At 44.7% G+C, this 18,713-nt stretch overlaps 1 protein-coding gene across 6 annotated transcripts in view; it reads right to left on the reverse strand.

Moving 5' to 3' along the window:
* MTUS2 (microtubule associated scaffold protein 2) overlaps positions 1-18,713 on the reverse strand; it is a 326,089-nt gene that overhangs the window by 54,180 nt on the left and 253,196 nt on the right. For all 6 annotated transcript variants that reach the window (XM_068930158.1, XM_068930162.1, XM_068930156.1 and 3 more), the window contains one exon: positions 14,344-14,555. In XM_068930158.1, coding sequence (XP_068786259.1) covers positions 14,344-14,555 — 212 coding nt within the window. The remainder of the gene's footprint in view (positions 1-14,343; positions 14,556-18,713) is intronic.

The following is an 18,713-nucleotide window of genomic DNA, read 5'->3' on the forward strand; positions in this document are numbered from 1 at the left end:
AAGTCATCCAGTTGCAAACTGGACACATCAAGATCTGGAGATGCTTCCAGTTCTCACAGTGGCTTGTTCCAATAACTAGTCACCTCTACTGTGAAAAATGTGTGCCTTCCTTCATGTGTTGGAGTTGCAAAGCTTCTGCTTCCGGCCAGTGGTTCCTGCTAAACCTTTCTCTGCTGGAAGAAAGAGCCTTCTTGTATCTAGCAGTTCCTTCTTATAGAGAGTCTTACGCACTGTATTCAAGTCACCTTGTCCTTTTCTACAAAGTCTGTTGTGCTCTGCACCTTCTCACAGCAAAGGATTTTTTTTCCAGCTCTCAGAGCCACCTATTGCTCTTTTCTGCTTCCCCCCACTTTTTCATTGTTCCTTGAAAAAATGTGGGCAATGTTGCTAGATGTCATGTTCTAGTATCAGTTTCCCCAATAGGAGGGGATATCCCCTGCTGAATGTGCAGGTGATATCAGCCTCTTCTTGCTACTCGCTACTTCTCTGTTTATTCACCCAAAGATCTTGATAATTCTTTGTAAGGGTTCACAGAGGAGCTCATGTTGGTTTGCTTTGTAACTAGGAACCCTAATTACTTCTGGAGTTACTGCTTTCCAGCTTACAGCTTGACCACAGTGCTGTAGGTATGGCCTATATGCTCTGTGTTGAGATTCATTCATTAACATCTGGCTGCATTAAAACACATTTTGTTTGAATGGGCCCAGCTCATTGTGTGATCCAAATGACTCCTCATGACTGCCAAGTCCAAATACCGGCTCTGATCCAGGCTCTCAAAGCAGTTAGGAAACATTGGCCAGCCATGGGAGGAAGAGGACGAAGGGGTGAAATCTTGGGTTTGGCTTTGTACAGAGACAAGTCAGGATTCTCCTAACAGGCAGCTCCAGGCAGGCTTGGCTTCAGCTTAGGTTTGGTGCTACACTCATCAAAAGGGAATCAGTAGGAATGTGAGCATGTTGTTTATGTATGACCTAAAGTGCAAGTAGCTTGCAGTCTAGAAATCAAATTTGTGGATATCTCTATGTTAAAATTTGCAATGATAATTCATATGGAATGCAACGTGGATACAAAATTGCACCTGTAAAATTAAAGATAAAATCAGAGCTTCTCTAATAAAGAAAACGCTCCTTTTCTATGAGCATGTCTGAATGAAAGATTTTTGCAAATGAGGCACACAATCTTGAAAGGCTTAAAAGGTGAGAATTGCACTTGCAGCCTATCCCTGTTTTCAAGCTTGCTTTGCATCGGAGTAACCTCACATGTGCCAGGAATTTTCAGCAAGAGGGAAAGTTCCACGGTACTGCTGCAAAATCCCTGCTGTGCATCAGCTCAGAAAGCTTCTGCTGATGGGAACGCACAAGAAGACTTATGATATTTACACTCTCACCCCCAGGGATTGCAGCAGTAATTTTGGAGAGACACTGAGTTATATGAGCAGGACTTTGAAACTTAGGAACATGCAGTGGTGAGGGAACATAGTAAATAATTTTCTGAACTCTTTCTGCAAATGGCATTTAAAAATATCTTTCTGAAGGAAAGAATAGAGAAATGTTTTCAAACTGCTAAAATACAGTAATTTCTAGAATTTCATTTTAACCAAGGATAAGTGAAATGCTGCTTTATGTGCAACGGAAAGTGTTCCAAGACCATGGGAAAAGAGTTCAAACATAATAATCTTATGCATGGTACCTACACAAATACAGCATATATTGCTGTATATATATATATTGCTGTATACTGTTCCATGCTTTTTTTTTTTTAATTAATCTGTGTAATGTATGTAGTCACTGCTTTGAGTATGCTATGCTCCTTTTTAATGCGTTTGTTTTTAAAAAATAACAGCTAGCCAAAGGTGAAAGCAAAAAAATTCAGGCCAAATACTGGAAGTTTGTTCCAAATCTAGAGGTGATCTTTGTTTCCTCACAACCAGAGCAGAAATAAACCCTGAAACATTATTCTGTTGCAGCGAGGATTGCAGAGGAAATGTAGGGAGCCATGGACAACATCCAGTCCATTGTGAACTCTCCTGAAGGATTTAAGCACCTGAACCCTATCTAAATACAGGAAATCATGCTATCCTCCTACTTCGCAGGACAGAATAACTCTGCAGGCATTTATATTTATTAAGCTTCTCTTTACCTAGCCTGCAAGCTACCTGTGCATTTTAGCTGTCCCAGCACACTCAGAGCGCCTCTCCAGGGGGAAATGGGGACTTACCTCCTGCCTGAAGTTTAACTTGGTGCAGGTTAAAGTAAACAGCTCAACGTTATACAGATTTTTTCAAGAAGCTCTGAAAGCTGGATGCATCCAGAATTACAACTAATTTCACCTGTTATGGGGTTCACTACTTGCTTACCAGTTAGACCAGCCCCCTAGGAAATGAGGGATTAAGGTCCAGCCTAGCCTGAGGGAGAGGAACATCCTGAAAACTGGAAGAATGACCTAAGCGCCGGCTATGTAGCAGTCTAGATTAAAGAAAAAAAAAAACTTCACTCTGCTCTTGCCAAAGCTGAGTCACTGCATAGAACTGGCAGGTCATGAGGCCAAGAGAGATAGTGCAGTAATCTAATGAGTAATGTCATTACTCATAATGATACAGCCCATGGGATCCTCATGGGAGACAGAGTGGGCGATTCCAGATCCAGCTCCATGGTACTCTAAGGTAAAACCAGAAATACCCTTGTGACCGACCAACAACCCCCATGAATCTCAAGGACAGTGTTGGATGCAGCTTGCTAACCGCAGCTGTTGCACAGAGAACTGATGTTATGTCAAGACAGAGGGGACCAAAGGGTGGCCTTCACTTTAGATAAGCAGCCATATCCGTTACCTGGACCTGGTGTAAGTGGTTTTTTTTTTTTTTCCTGAGCTGAACAAAAGGATGTGAATGTCTCCCTGAGATTAGCCAGACGAGCACGGGGGAAGTGTGTATATGGCTCAGCCCAACAGATAGTATAAAACCTCAATAACTAACAAAGAAATTATAAAGAGAGCAACAGACGTGAGCTGGCATCAATCCACGTATCGCGCCCCAGCTACTGGGGATGCCCAGTGTCATGACTATGAACATATTTGAGATCGGTAAGGGCAATCGCGTTAGTATTGTGACTGAACTGTCTAGCTAGATTTTGTTAAGTGTATACACTTGAATTGTGATTTCAATATATTGCTGAATCACTCTGCTAACTCAAAAATCCTGTGTAACATCAAATCCCTCCCCAAACAAACTTTTATATTAGACATTGCACTCTCCATATGTGTGGAATATGTAAAAGAACCTGGTCAGAGAGTACTGGAGGCTGAAAACTCTGAAGATTAGGAACTCCTGGTCCCTTCCCCCGCTTCCCAATGAATGCACTAGCCACTAATTAAGTCTGGGCTTCTCTTGCTTCATGGCTCTGCATGGTAGATGGGCTCCAGTGGGACAGGGGGGTTCTCAAATGAGACTTGCTTAAGGTCAATTAGGAAGTGGAGTGAACCCCCCTGGGCTGAGTTGGCCTCCTGACTCTTTTCTGACTGAATGGTCTAACCAGCAGACCACCACACGATTTGTCAGCACTGCCAACATGACATCTTACTTCCCTGTGCAGTCTGCGGGGACTTTATATGTTCCTCACACTGGTCTCACCATTGACTTCACCATCACAGGGTAGGAAATTTAGGGTGTTACCTCAAGCATAAGGAGTTTTTCCTATGGAAAAAGAAGCCAATTCTGTTGGTGGGGCAGCACACAGAGTGGGAAGCCTGGGATTTAGATAGGACTCAAGATAATTTGTCATTTCTCCAAGTCAGATAGGCAGTGCTGGTGCTGGTGCTCCCATGGTGCCTGGCCATGAGACCATCCCTCCAGGAAACAGCAACTCATGCCCAGGCCCTGGGTCCAGGGCTGCTAATTGTTGTGATCTGGTGGTGACTCTTTAAAACAAAGAACGTAAGCAGTCCTTGGGACTCCTCCTCGGTGAGCCACACCAGGCTAGTATTCAAAATGTGGGCAGAAAAGTATGCATTCAGCTTGGCACCTGCTCTGCTGGAGCCAAAAGCCTGCTCTACAGAGACCGGCACCGACACTGCACCCACTCATGCTGCGCTGAGTACCGACTCTGCCCCTCACTTAAGCTCCACAGGAAGCCCATAGGGGAGCAGAGAAGAGACCTTCAGTTAGCTTTCAAACCACTTGTCATTTGTCATTTCTTGCCCAAAGGATGGAAAACACTTTGCTAAGAACTAAATTTTGCTCACATCAAATTAAAGATTTCTGAGACTATTTAGTCTACTACTATACACATTTTTCTGCAGCAGTGAAGTTTCTTAGCTTTCCTTAAGAATACTTAGTGACTGTGCCACATTAGATTCATGGACAAGATGTCGTTGTTCGCATTTATCATAAAGGTATCTGATTTCATTTTTAGTCCAGTCCCCCTACTTACTTTAGCAGTAGCATTCGATTTTTATAATTCTTTTTCCTTTTTTATGTTCTTCCAAATAGAATCCTCTACACTACATATACCAAGGTCCCTTTTCGCAGTGTATAGAGCAAGCAAAAAGGAAAAAAGGAACAAATTTAACCTATTTTTTCCCTGCAGATGAAATCAGAGGGAGATAATAAGAACAGCTGAGCAGCCTCAGGTGAAGTCAGCAGCATGGCTGCGCTGCCCACCACACATATCACTGCCTACTTCTGTAAGAGCTCGGCCGCACAATTTGCCCACGAGCCCACCGAGCAGCAGGTGGGAGGGACATGTGCAGGATGTACAGCATTAATCACACCCATTCAGCGTAAATGAATACATGTGGTGGGAATTTCCCTGTTCACAAAAGGGAAACCGTATTTACTGTGCTCTCTTCTGCAGCTCACACGCAGCTCTGCACCCGCAGCGACTGCTGGCTCCGTACCGTCTGAAGTAGCTGGTTTTGACGTGATTTCTTGCCTACGTGGTGTGTATCCAAGTCCAGGTGCATGAACATGTGGCTGGCTTTCTGCATAAATCCCAGAATAAACTAACATATGCTAATCTCCATGACTCTGTCACTTTGATTCCTCAGTTCTAACTGGTCTATTGCTTATTTAGATGCTAAGCACTTCGGGACTGGATCATCATCTTCATGCCATCTGCAAAATGTCTAGCACCCTCCTGGGATAACTACGGAATGATAAAAATGTTACCAACCTAAATCCTAATGACACCATTTTATAGAGGTCAAATATTAAGTAAAAGGAATACGTTAAGCGAGCAAAGTGCTTTCTGTTTTTAACACTTCCAGTGCAGTCCAGACAACATCTTTTTGTTCCTTTTTCGGTATAACTTCATTAAACGCAACAAGCTAGTGCCATTTAAACAGATTTTGTTGCATTGGCAAGTAAGAGGATAAAAAATTGATTTTTCAAGTAAGGCTAACCTTTCTGATTTTTGATGGCTAAAAATAAATCAAGGCAATTATATGGTGGGCCTGCTATTTCTGCAAATAAAAATCTGGCACGTAGCTGCCTTGATGAATGTTTAGCATTGCCCAGGTCTTTGTTACTGATATTAAGTCATTCTTCTTGCTAGGCTGCAAAAAAGGTAAGCAAACCTTAAACGAACTTAATGTCTATTACACTGATTATTATCACCATCATTATTATTCTGATAACTCTATATGTCACTATTAGATGTCTCTGAGTTAATAGAGTCATGCCACTTCACCGTGAGGATAACCTAAATCTATCAAACAAAAGGTATCACTGCCAGCTGGCTAAAAACACGAGCAGGGAGAAGGTGGGGAACGCACATGAGGCCTGGCAAAGGAGCACAACCAACGTGAATACCTACTCTGTGTTCACCGCCAAAGGTAGGCCTGACCGTGTCCGCCCCACGCATCGCCCGGCTACGCTTCCACGGCCTCCGCGTGGCCCTTGCCCAGGGCTTGGCTGCAGCTTCGCGCTGGGCTTTGGAGGAAGCTCTCACGCAGGGGTGAAGGACAGGGGTCGGGGAGCGCTGGGAGGGGACCTCGGAAGTGAAGACCAATATGTGAGCAGGTGTCAGGTAGGTCGGTGAGTACTCCACCACAGCTCTAACACTGGACATGTTCCATGCACGTTATCCATGAAACATTTATGAAAGAGCCATTCCAGACTGTCTGTACCAAAAACATACATTTACATGCTTAAAGCAAATGCTGCTAACACATTTCTGACACAAAGTACTGATCCAAGAGTGCCAAAGAGTTTAGTTGGTAGAATCATTATTCACTATTGTTTTTTTGCTGATGAGACAAGGTTGCATGGAAAAAGGCAGGCACCTTGAGCCCAAAACATATCCTTTGGACCACAGGTTTTGACAAACTGAATCTAGGGCTCCAACAAACCCTGCTCATATTCCTACTGGATTAGCCTGGATGGACAACATGGTGCTTTCAGGTTTCTTCCCCAAAAGAGAAACCTGTAAGCACAAGCCCCCTGTGATGGGAGGAACGTGGGGGAGACAGGAGGGAGAGACAGAAAGTGAGTGGCTGTGGTGCTAAGACGGAGCAGAGCAGAGATCCTCATGTTGACTTCAGTCCTGCAAAAAACAAGTAACAGAGCTTCCAACTTCTCTGCTAGGGTGGCAAGGGCTGAACCTAAAAAGAGGTTGGGACATCAATAGCTGTGACTCAGTAACACGTGGCGTCCGTGTCAACTCTGGATGGCACAACCTGTCCTTTCTCGCAAGGAACAGGATCCTTAACTAAAAAGAGATCCTCCTGTTTTGAAGTTGGGAAAAAAAAAAGTTATGAATCCTGGAAAATGGAATTTTGCCTAACTGTGACACAGGTATTTAAAACAAACAGGATTTAGTACAGACAGCTGCCTCCTTTGCTGAACTTAAAGGGCGGTATGAAAACATTGTGATTCTGGTTTTGCATGAGCAGAGGCTGCAGTACGGCTGGAGCCTATCACTCGTCAGGGCTTTTCACATAACTCGTAGCGCTTTGCAGAATGCCCCGGCGGCCCCAGGGGCTGACCTTGCCCCTCGAGGGCTGACGTCCTCACAAGATCCACGCCAACTCATGTTGTTTTCCTCTGAATACAGTACAAAAATCAAGGCTGCCAGTGACAGTTGCTTACATAGAGATCAATAATATAAAACAAAAAAAGAAAATAGGTTCACCTCCACCTGATGCTTGGCACACAACCTAAATACATTTCTCTTTGAGGACAAAATGTAAATGAGGTCTTTAATTTTTAATGGAGATTTAAAACTTCGTCAATGAGAGCACTGGAGTGCGCAGGGCTATTTCCTTGTTATCTTGAAACCCAAAGTAGCTATGTGTCACTAACAAAATTCTTCCCCACCAAGGTATATAAACATAATCTAATCAGGGGGTTGTTTCAAAACGAGGCCCATATTTCAAATGCTAATGACCTCTTGTGTTAGAGGCAAAACTGATTGCACTAGCTGTAAGTTGCTTGACACTTCCTCCCCTCACCTCCACCACAATAACATGGGCTAACATTTCAAGTGCTTATCTCAGGCTCAGCTGAAAGTGTTTCATTCTCACAAGTGTCTCCGAGAATGAGTTTAGGGAAAAACATGTATCTTTTGTGTCTGGTGGTAGAACAGTTGTGAAAAGTCAGCACTCATCAAAAAGACTGGCATTCTGGCTTTCGGGGCAAAACTTTCCCAAAGTTTGCCAAATATACTAGAATTTGGCCGAAGGATAAGCCTTAGAAAAGTGCCATTCCTCTTCTCCCTCATCATTATTACTAGTTTGGCTAAGTTTCCTGTATTGAGCAAGCTCAGACTCTTCTTTGCTCCCTTTGGAGCCAAAGCAGTTAAAATAACTCAATCTTTTCATTTTAAGTTCTAGAAAAAAAAAATCCACTTTGGACTGACCCAAGCCTGACGTTTCAGGGATATAAATCAAAAATGTTTTACTGGGGGAGAAACAAAACAGTTTGTTTATGTGGGAGAAAAAATTAAAAAGAGGCTTTGCCATGATTTAGGGCTTTCTAAATTGCTTTTTAAGTAGAAATGCATAGGATTTGGGGTTGGAGGATGGATACATGAGAGCTATTAGTCACAGTCCAAAAGAGCAGTATCAGCCCAGAGGTGCTCCTTTACTTGCAAGCAGTATGATAAAGGCTGTACAACGCACTTGCAGCAGGACCTGCAGGGCACCGGCACAGGGCAGTTCTGCTGGAGGAATGAATTAAGGTTTGTGAAGTGAAGGAAACTGCCTTTTACAGCTCCTTGCTTATTTGCTGTGGATGGCAAAAGACAGGCAATGAAAAGGCAAGATGCTGCAGGAGCAGCAGCCCATCACGAATTCTGTCTTTGATCACCCTGAGCCTCAGTGCCCAGCCGCTACGTGGGGATCCCCGGGAACTGTCATCACATGAGGGTGCTGTGGGGAAAAAAGAAAATTAATACCTGTTGAGCACCCAGATACTGGGGTGAGAACACAAAAGAACCACCTATGAAGAAAATTATCGCTTCGCAGTCAGAGCAGAGGGTGGCGTGGGTAACAAATAACACCCAGGGCAGCACAATGAATGAGGGAGAGAAGCACGTTCAGAAATGAGCAATGACATAGCCGTTCAGGAGGTGAAGTGGGAGAGCTGCACAAAGCCCACGGTGCAGCTGCCCGAGGACACGCACCACGAGGAAGCCACGGCCACCCGACAGCCGGGAACCGCGCTGCCTTGCTGCCGCGCACCGACTGGCAGCTGGCTTTTTCCTGCGGCAGCGGTGCTCTGCTGCTGGATTTTGCATGCAATCGCATATTTGCATGCTAACCTCTCCTCCACCCCAGCCACCGCACACCCCGCTGGGCGAAGGAGACGAGCGGATGGGATATCAGATATGGCGAGAAGGTGGCAGGGAAACCCTGGCTGAGGCTTAGCCTTGCCGTTGCTGTAGCGTTGCAGGGCGTGAGGCTCATGGCATGATTTTCTTCTTTTCTCACTTGCACAAGCCCTTTTGCCACAGAAAAGATACCACTTTTGGTATCTCTGAGTTTCACCTCCCTTCTGAGTCTGACCCAGCCACCCACTCAGCCAGCAGGGAACGGGGCAGCCAGAGCAATAACACTTGCAGGGGTGAGAAAGGGGCAGCCGCAAACTCATTTCCCCATCTCCCATCACAAGCCCGCAGAGCAGGCACAGAGGCTCTACAGAAGAGATTTAATGCTGAAGCCTGATGTTTGATCATATTCAGGTGGAAGCAATAGCTGGGAGAAGCGGTCAGCGGGGAGTTAACTGCTTAGTAAAAAGGCTGCTATGTCCTTCTGTGCCAAGAGGGGATCCTCTGAACATGCCAGCTGTGCATGTTTTCGTTCAGTGAGAGCAAGGAGTTAAAAGCAGAACAAGTGGAAAAAAAATGTGTCTGTATATATATATATATGTACATATAAATTGGGTAATTATGCGACACTGGGTGGGATATTGCCCATTCAAAGGAAAGAAACATTGCTCTTAAAAAATACATACCGACACGTTTCAATTATTTGAATGGGAAATAAGGTCTTTCTTGTCTCTTTAAACTTTGCCAGATGCTGAAAAACTTTTCTATGTCTGTTTGCTTGACTGGAAGGTGTGCGTATACCCACCCACAGGTACCCACACCCAGGCATGGGGACAAACCCACTCTGGTTACTAGTGATAAGTCTTTCCCAACATTGATGGACACAAAGTGCCTGGATACCATCAGGTGCTGCTGTGCTGTTCAAACTCTAGTTCGGGGAGTCTGTGTGGTTCCTCCGCTCCTGTCTGACTGCATTGCACCCGCGTGCCAGGACCTGCCCTGAGCAGTTTCTCCCTACGGTGAGGCTGTGCTGCCAGTTTGGAAAACGCCCTCCCTGCTCTTTTCCGGAGGAGGGAAAAGCCGGGGCAGAAGGAGGGGTTGGGGTAAAATCTGCTCTGCTCTTCTGTCTGCCTTCCGGAGAAGGTGCAGAAGGAGCATCCCCCAGCTCGGGGAGGGCGGCGGGGCAGGGTGGAGACCCGGCAGGGCTCGGCAGCGCAGGGTGCCAGCAGGGAGAGAGCGTCGGAGCGTTGGGATTTGTCTGACCCGCAGACCCACCAGCCCTGTGGGCATCACAGACGCGAGGCAGGAGCGGCACGTCAGCCAGGTATCACCCAGCACGAGCAGTTGCCTCGCTCCACTGCCCATGGCAGTTCTGCTGTACCCCGGCACTGTCACATCTGCAGCTGCTCTACTGCCCATCAGCACCACAAAGAACACCAAAGCAGCATGATCGCTAAAGCACCATGAATACTTATGACTAAACCCAAAATGAATAAGGATGATAACTCTACAATACGACTTGAACAAATGGCGGCAAATGATTATAAAGTGACTGGGGAGCTTTGCATCTGTCTGTCTGGAGTCCTAACCTGGACTTTAAGTTGCCAAACTTGCTAACAAGAGCCCGTTTTTCAGCTATTTGGGTATGCTGGAACTGACAGGCAAGGCACGGAGGCCATTAACCTAGTTTCCAGTGCCTCGGTATGGGTTGGCTACAACAGTCCTCAGCACAAACACTTCTGCTCTGAGTGTACTAGAGATATGTAAGTGGATTTTTTCCCCTGTTTATTTCCAGGATATATTTTCCAGAATACGTCAGTTTGAGCTACTCTCCTTTAGATGGCACTATTACCACTTCTAGCAGGGATTGCAGCTGGGCGCTCCGGCTGAAGGGGCTTCAAACTGCCAGGAATGTCACTGACCCAGACCAGGTCAGGAGCGACCAGAGTCTGGGGGAGGTATGCTCTTTTACATGAAAAGTCTTCATGGTATCATTGCAGTTCCTACCAGACAGTTGTTCACTTGGGAGCATCCCTCACAACTCACAGATTGTACTGACATGATGAATATCAAATGTAAAGCACAGACTTGCAGCACACTCCTCTTGCAGATAAGTTTGAAGCTATCCTCAAAGTCAAGAGGAGTCATGCATACTTGAGGACTTTAACTAATTAATCCGTTAATTAAATAATAATTAATAATAAAGCTGTCCACAAGCACTGCAATCACTGTTTTTCATAACCAGCTAAATGCCTATGTCAGAACCACTGCTTTAATTTTTCTTTGTCTCCTGACTGAGTCATCATCTGCTTAGAGTGCTTAGCCTTTTTTCTAAGATAGAAAATTGGTTTAGTTGACATTTAATGGGTCTGTATTAAGTACTACTACATGTTTCACACTCCTTGATGCCTACTAAATTTATCTTGTCCTTTAAGAGTATTTTCAGCTGAGAAAGAGAGATGATTCCAGGACACAATTCAGCAATGGTCTTGAATAGCACAAAAACAAAATCCAAAGAAAAAAAATCATCATGCAACCTGAAGGTTGCTACAGCAAGTGCTTAAAATTGGAAAATGCTCAAAGTAACTGCTGGTGTGGGCCAATACTCATTACCATATATTGGTACTCTCTAACAGCTAAATGTGTTTGTTGGACTTTGTGGGCGCTCAAGGAGGCAAGCTGGGGTGGCACTAGCAAGGGCTAATTAAATCCTGCACAAAGGCACTGCAAGGCTCCTTGCCTTCATCTGGGTGACTGTGTGAGAGGTACCTCTGTGCACAGGAACAGCCCAGTCCCCCCAGCCACAATGGGGGCAAAGCAGAGGAGAAGTCTTTCAAGAGAGTGAGCTTTTTCTCCAACTTTGGAAATATAACAGAAAGGGCTGGAGCAAGACTAGAGAGCCTGGGCAGAGCAATGATCCTGCCTGCCTGTGTGCAAAATGCTTGAGCGTGCTTTTAAGACTCAATCCAGTTCGGACTGCCCGGAGGCAGATTTTCCAACAGAATTTAGTTCCAATTTGGAGAAAAATCTTTATTTCAGGCATTAATTTGACGTGGTGTAAGGAGAGAGAAACACATGCTAAAAAATCAGGCTATATCAGCCCAAGGAGGCTCCCTAGCACCAAAGCAGGGTTAGGCCCTCTGCTCAGCAGACCAGAACTGTCACTTGGACAAATCAAAACCAAACTTCTCTGGAATAAGGCCCCACCTCATTCTTACATGATTATTATTCCCTTGCTAAACTGCAGTTTTACTCAGACCTCCATCATTTTGCTTGCAGGCTTCTCAGAAGCCAACACACACAATTATTATTTTTTTCATAATGGGAAAAGTTTCTTTTTCCATGCTGCCCTAACTCAAAGTCAGCCACAGTGATTTTGCTCAAGCTTTCAGACAATAACATCGTCTTAGAAACTGTCTACAGATCATATTTTCACATACCGCTCAAAGACAAGTCTACGTCCCTCTGAAAGACAACAGCCTGCATTTGTAGCGCAATTACTTGAGTCGGCCCAGATCCCTCCCACTACAGGTAAGCTCCAAACTTAAGCATCCAAGTTAAAGGCTCAGCAGTCTTATGGCTCCCCAGAGGCTCAGTGGAGACAGGCAAGTACCTCAAGCAGAAATCCAGATCTTAGGTGCAGTAAATCACCTTCGGCAGGTGCCCGTTTGCCTCCACTCACTACATACAGAGCCTAAAGCAACCGTCTGGATAAAACCCCTGGCCTCATGCTGAAGGTGCAGGCAGCTGTCCGGGAAAGTGGGGTGGTTTTGCTGGAGAGGTGGTTGTGTGGCACTGCTCCCAGCAGCCAGGACAGCCCCTTCTGGGCTGACTTGGTGCCTCCATAAAGCCCTGAGCGGTGATGTGCGTCCAGAACAGGTCCAAGAGTGAATCTGAAAAAATCCCAATCGAGTACTGCCTAAGTCTGAAGGGGCTCAAATTTCACAGGTATCTATTTTTTACTTCCAAGCTCTCCAGGCACCTGGAGGAGCATTAGAGCAAACCCAGAGCTGGCCTGGTTTGGGCAGGGCAGAGGAGGAACATGAGGCACAGCTGTGACTGGTCAGGATTTGCAGACGACTCTATTAAATTCCCCTGAGGCATTCAATTTAGGAGGCATTTTCAGGACAGATCTAACATGCACCAATGGGATCAGGGTCATCACTAAACTCAGCTGCAGCAGCAGCTGTTCTCATTTAAAACATATCCAGAGGAGATGGAGATATACCCAAGCTTTCAGAATTCCTTTAGCAAATTGTGAATGATGCATGAGATGAAAAATCTCTCCCCAGTGGACAACGCAGAGACAAAGCTGTGCAGGCACTGCTGTGCTCTTTTTTGTTTCCTTCTGCTTTAATCAAGGACACTCCACAGTCAGCTCCAAGAAAAAAAGCTTTACAAATGCCCAGCAAGCGTGGAGATGTCAAGAATAAAGAAAAATAGAGAGGGGAAAATCCCCTGGGAAAATATTTAAAATATTTAGTACTTTTTAAAATTCCCATTTTATTCAGGTCGGTCAAGCTCCCCACAGCAAGATCAGCTCCTATTGAGGGAAAAGCATGAGCCATGGTATGTGTTCAAAGGCAACCTTCCCCACTAATATAAAAAATAACTGCATAAGGTATTTCAGAACCTGTAATGACTGTTTGATGCTGGGTTCTGTGGGTTGGTTTTTTTCCTCCCATTCAGTACTGAAAGTTTACTCTTCTCTCTTGCAAAAGTAGACCACCAGGTTATTCCAGGATCTTTTTCAGAACTTGGGTCCTACTGCTGGTGATTATCTGTCTGTTTTACAAAGCAGTTGGGACACCAGCCAAACCTGGGGTGGCACATCATCAGGTGAATCAGGTCTGGCACCTCCCAGCCCAGCTAAATCTCTCAGACTAAGTGGCTTTTGAAGCAAGCAGTACCTATGACTCCTTTGCAGTCACCGTGCTTGTCCTTTAAACTTCACCCATTTTGTCTTAGATTTAGCGAACAAATAAGCTGCTTTAATAATTGACAGCGTTTTCTTTATGTTCTCTATACCTGCTATATGGGATCTCCCAGATTCTGAGGTAATGTTATTCCTATGTCTTCAGGAATTGGCAGCGTTACAACAGTGACCACTCTAACTGGGATGACAAATTGCCTGATCTGTGGTGAACAGGAACAGTAGATAAGTACAATGAGAAAGCTTATCTTCTCCTTCGCATACCACCTCTGGTTGACTAACTGCATTGTCTTTGAATTTGTTTGTAGTTGTCAATATCTGAGTAACACTGCATCTCACGTCTAATGTTCAGGAACTGGGACTTCCAAGTTTCTGTATTTGTTTTACCACTAAAAACATCCTGAAACCTCTCCAAGCTTGTGACCAAGGCTCCACCTGCAGTTCTTTCTCTGTTAAATTCCTGACCTTTGATTCTCAAATATAAGGTTTTGTATTGTAACTCCCTCCTCATAGGAACTGTTGCAATGAAATTACATACTTTCCTCCCAAGAATGGAGTTGCAATGCACATGAAATAATAAGTTTGCGCAACTGACTGCTATAAAGGCAAAGTACCTTTCTAATGGTAAAAAGTACCCATCACACTCACCTGCCTGAAGAAGTACTGTGTTGTAACAGCAAAGACAACAAACCCACAGCTGGCCCTTTTAAGCTCATCTCGAATACTGCTCAACTGCCTGGATTGCTCGTCACACTTCTCCTTCAGCCTCTGGACAAACTGCTTTTCAGTCTCTCGACTCTCTCCTCCTGGTTTTGGGGAGAATCCGTTCTTTGGAGTGGTTGACCTTTGTTTGGGATGTCCTATGAGAAAAGGAAAGAAAAGATCATCACGATCAGTGACTTTATACATATGGGCACAACCTTTACGTGCTTCTAAAGCCTTTGTGGCTCAGCTCTGTAGAAGGGAAAAAACATATAAAATGCACACAGATCTGTAATGACTCTTAAAACAAGCAAGAGTGCAGCAGAACACGTTTTCCTAGGGGCCAAAGCTTTGTAGCACTCATCTCACCTCAGGCTCTGAGCCTGAAGGTTGCTGAGTTGAGAAGTGCTCTCGTTAAGTGCTGTGTTACTAAGAAATGAGGTTGTTAGAGGCAGGATTCATCTCACCTGCGTTAGACATCTACAAGGATAGGTGTCTTCACTTGACTGTGATGCCAGGTAGACAGAAACAAGCACTTCCAAGCGGAGATTCACCTCGCTGTACTGTGGGTGTGTAAAATAGGCTGGATGCATTGTGCTTCAGGAGGGCCTGCTTCCCTCCACTGGCTATAAAGGGAGCCACTAGTTCAGTGGCAGACAGCTACACACTAGGCATGAATCTCTGGCCACCCGAGATCTGCGCTTGATAACGTGAAGGAGGTGCATTGCAGAGCCAGTCTTTGCAGTTTTCATATTATTAGCCTGTCTCTGCCCTCTGATACTCTACCCTCCTTTCCTCACATGTGCAAAGCAGGCACAGCATCGTGAGCAGAAACATAGGTAATAACCTTACTGAAACACAGAGCAGAACTAAATTAGAGTAGCCACTAGACTTGTTTGCTCGCTTTTTCTGTAATCACTGCTATGCTATCTGACTCAACACCCATGAGGTCAAACTCACAGGTTGCTGAAATCTCACTAAGGGCCATGATGAGGGAAAGAAGAACAAGACATAACTCCGCATTTGAGAAGATCTGCGTATGGGAAAAGGAATACAGTAACCTGAATGAAGACAGGTCCTGACCTCATGTGGGTGTAGGGCACCCCCAAGCAGGTGGTAAAGGGGACTTTGCTTCTCTTTTCTGACCCTAGTGCAAACTAGAGCCATTAAGAGGGTGTGTGAAATTGTGTTGGCATTTGGTGACTTGATAAAGACGTTGAGTGCGTTGTACCAGAAGGCTCGCAAAACCAGAGCAGCCAGGCAGAACACACTGAATTTGTGCATTTTTTGGATGTCCAGATTTGTTAACAAATTATTGGCAGAGCATCAATCATGAGCTCCTGTGAAACCCCATGGAGGATCCAGGATTTCTATCAGTGAGCAAACAGTGTGAAGAAAACTGGGTTGCAGAGCCATCCTAAGCTGAACTGCAAATCCTCTTCTATGGTTAGTGAAGTGTGAGACTTCAGTCCAACGGATGGGACCCATGACGAGTAGGCAGGCTGGCAGTCAGGAGAGCTGCTTCATTTCCTCCTTGTCTCCGTGTTTCTAGAGTGCTGCAGTGATTTCGAAAGAGTACATTCTTGCAGTACATGCCCTACACGTTACTGTTCACTCACCAATGGTTCATCCACCCAACCAGCCACTGTTTGAGTACCAAGTTGTGGATATGTCTACACTGCTTCACAGACCAGTGCAGACACAGAAAATAAAATCCAAAGCTCAAACTATTGTCACATCCTCTCTTTCTGGACGTGTCTACTCTCAAATCGTAACATGAGGCCATTTGATCTTGCTACCACTGCTGGAGTTGCAAGGGAACACAACTACATTGAACAAAGCCCTGTAAAAACTGCACTCAGTGTTAACTATCTTTATGGACTCACCAAATACTGGTGATAAGGATCACAGCATTGATTGCTCTGTTGCAAGTTCAATTCCGTCCTGGGCTCAGAGAGATCGTTTTGCTGCACTGGTGCTTGCATTTTGATGAATTAGTCCAGTGTTAGCAGGGAGAACGCTATCCTCAGACTCCCCTTTGCCTCCAAACAGGACAATATGGGGCTGTAGCTGTCTCTCCATGAGTGAAAACACAACGTGGATTTCTTGCTACTGGGATATCACCATTTCTTTTTATCAATAATACTGCAGGCTAGCTTTCAACTTCCCCTTGCCCTCCCCTTTGTAACACTGCTAAAGTTGCAGCAGAAAACAGATGTGTATAGAAGCATATACTGGGTACTGAGCTAAAACCCTTGTCCTCTAAGGTTCCTAGGGATAATGCCTGGTATATCTTGGTGGTGGTAAAGAGGCTGGTGGAATTCTTCAACAGAAACAGTACAGATAGACAGGATCCAACGGCGTACTGCTGACTGGTTACACCACTGGCTCTGCGTGGCTATTCTGCCTGCACCATCAGGCTTACCCAGATCACGACAGGGTATGCCTGCACAAATGGGTCCAGACAGTGTCCAGCTCCTCTCTGTGCTCCAAGCTGGCTTGAAGCAAGCCAGATCCTGTATGAAGATGTGAAAGCACCAACATACCTTGTCTTTAGCAGAGGATATGAGCTCAAATACATTGTCATGTTCACGTGAATGGCTCCAGAACTAGAGCTTGCTCATGACAAGCCATCTCAGAGAAGTGATGCTTTTAGTTATGTTCATATCCTTTTTGTGCCAACTATCCATTTCTCTGGATATTAATATCCAGTTATAAGGATGAAGCAAGAAGGGGCAGCATTCTGGTGGCATCAGGTTGCTCCAGAGTCTCGATTGCTTGGACAACCTGTTCTACCTTTATCTTCTCAGACTTCTAAGAAATTTCCTCCACAAACATTTGTGTTCAGCTAGGCAACATCCTTGCATAGCTCATTGATTCTTTTCGATATCCTCAGTTTCTCATCAGCTGTTGCTTTTTAGCTTTCCTGAATACTGGCCAGGATTATTTGGTTCTCTTCTTCAGCTTCATCCACTAGTCTCAAGCTTTTAGCCCACGAGCTTGAGTCAGTAAGAAGGAAAGAAAAAATGGAGCGGATACCTTGTTCCCATATGTTACTTGAGAGGGTGAACATTTGCTTGAATACAGATTAAAAATAAGCATGTATCTGTTACTGGAAAGGGTCATGTACGGAAGAATTTTAAAAAGGGTGTCTTGTAATTGGTATGAATGCAATTCCTGAAAAATAATACCGAAAATATGTCTCTAACTAGCCCTCAGCAACAAAAGTAACAGGGGATTATCTTTTAGCATAGATACTACCTACCCTTTCCTAAAGACCAGAAGAGTTCTTCCACAGAGATACATTTGATGGTCTGATATCAAGTCCACTTGTAAAGAAGGGCATCGTTCCAGCGGTAATTTTGTCAGGTGCGCTTTAGATATTTTAGATCTTTATGACAATGGCCCTGGTATACAAATCCTATAGATCAGGCTGGAAAGCAGTATGGCTTTGTTAGAGTAATGCCCCAGCACTGTATTTCCATCATTTTAGATCCGTCACTAGCTTGTGTGGAGCCACTGGGAGCATGTCTTCCAACTTGCTTCTCTGCATCCTGACTCCAGGCTTTGCTGACATGGAGCCAGCCTCAGAAGAGGTGCTACCTTACATCTCCAAATGTCTCATACTGCAACTGCAAAGATGCACAAGCGCGAAACAGCCTTTAATTTCTTGTGTGCCCGTGACTTGCATTTGCAAAGAGGAATAGAATATCAGGTTTCACAACATTTCAAGATTAACTTCATGATGTTGCAAGACCTAAATAATACAATACTGGATGTTATGCTCTGGCATTAAGATAGTTCAGTCAGGATAGTTATTGCCCCCTATCCTTTTTCTCCATTGGATGTCATGTCAGCTTCGTCTCTGCACCTTTTTTTTTTGTAGGAATGATGTTTTCTTCATCATTTCAAGGGGCTCTTAACTGTACAATAGGTATTATCACAAAACAAGCAATTAACAAAAGCAACAGCCACAAATCTCTGTCTTTCTAGTATAAAAGTCTCTGGTTGTTTAGGCAGTATGGTGACGCTGCAACAGAAGCCATAGAGAGAAGTGTAGGGGGGAACCCTTGAAATCAGTCCAGATTTAATTAAAACAAAAACCCATCAGATTGTTTTGTCTTGTATCTTCCTAGCTTTCCCATTCAGTGGAACACTTGAAGTGCACATGCCTGTGTTGTCCTTGTCAGTACTCTAAGCTGTCCTTGTAAATTAAACTGCGATATTTCCTCAGGGATAAATCTGAATTTCTCTATTCATTTGGGTCTGAAGAGCAGATTACTGAGCTTATTCTGCAGTTGATGTTTCTCTTCTGT

Source organism: Struthio camelus, chromosome 1 (assembly GCF_040807025.1).
Source record: "Struthio camelus isolate bStrCam1 chromosome 1, bStrCam1.hap1, whole genome shotgun sequence".
Classification (NCBI taxonomy): domain Eukaryota; kingdom Metazoa; phylum Chordata; class Aves; order Struthioniformes; family Struthionidae; genus Struthio; species Struthio camelus.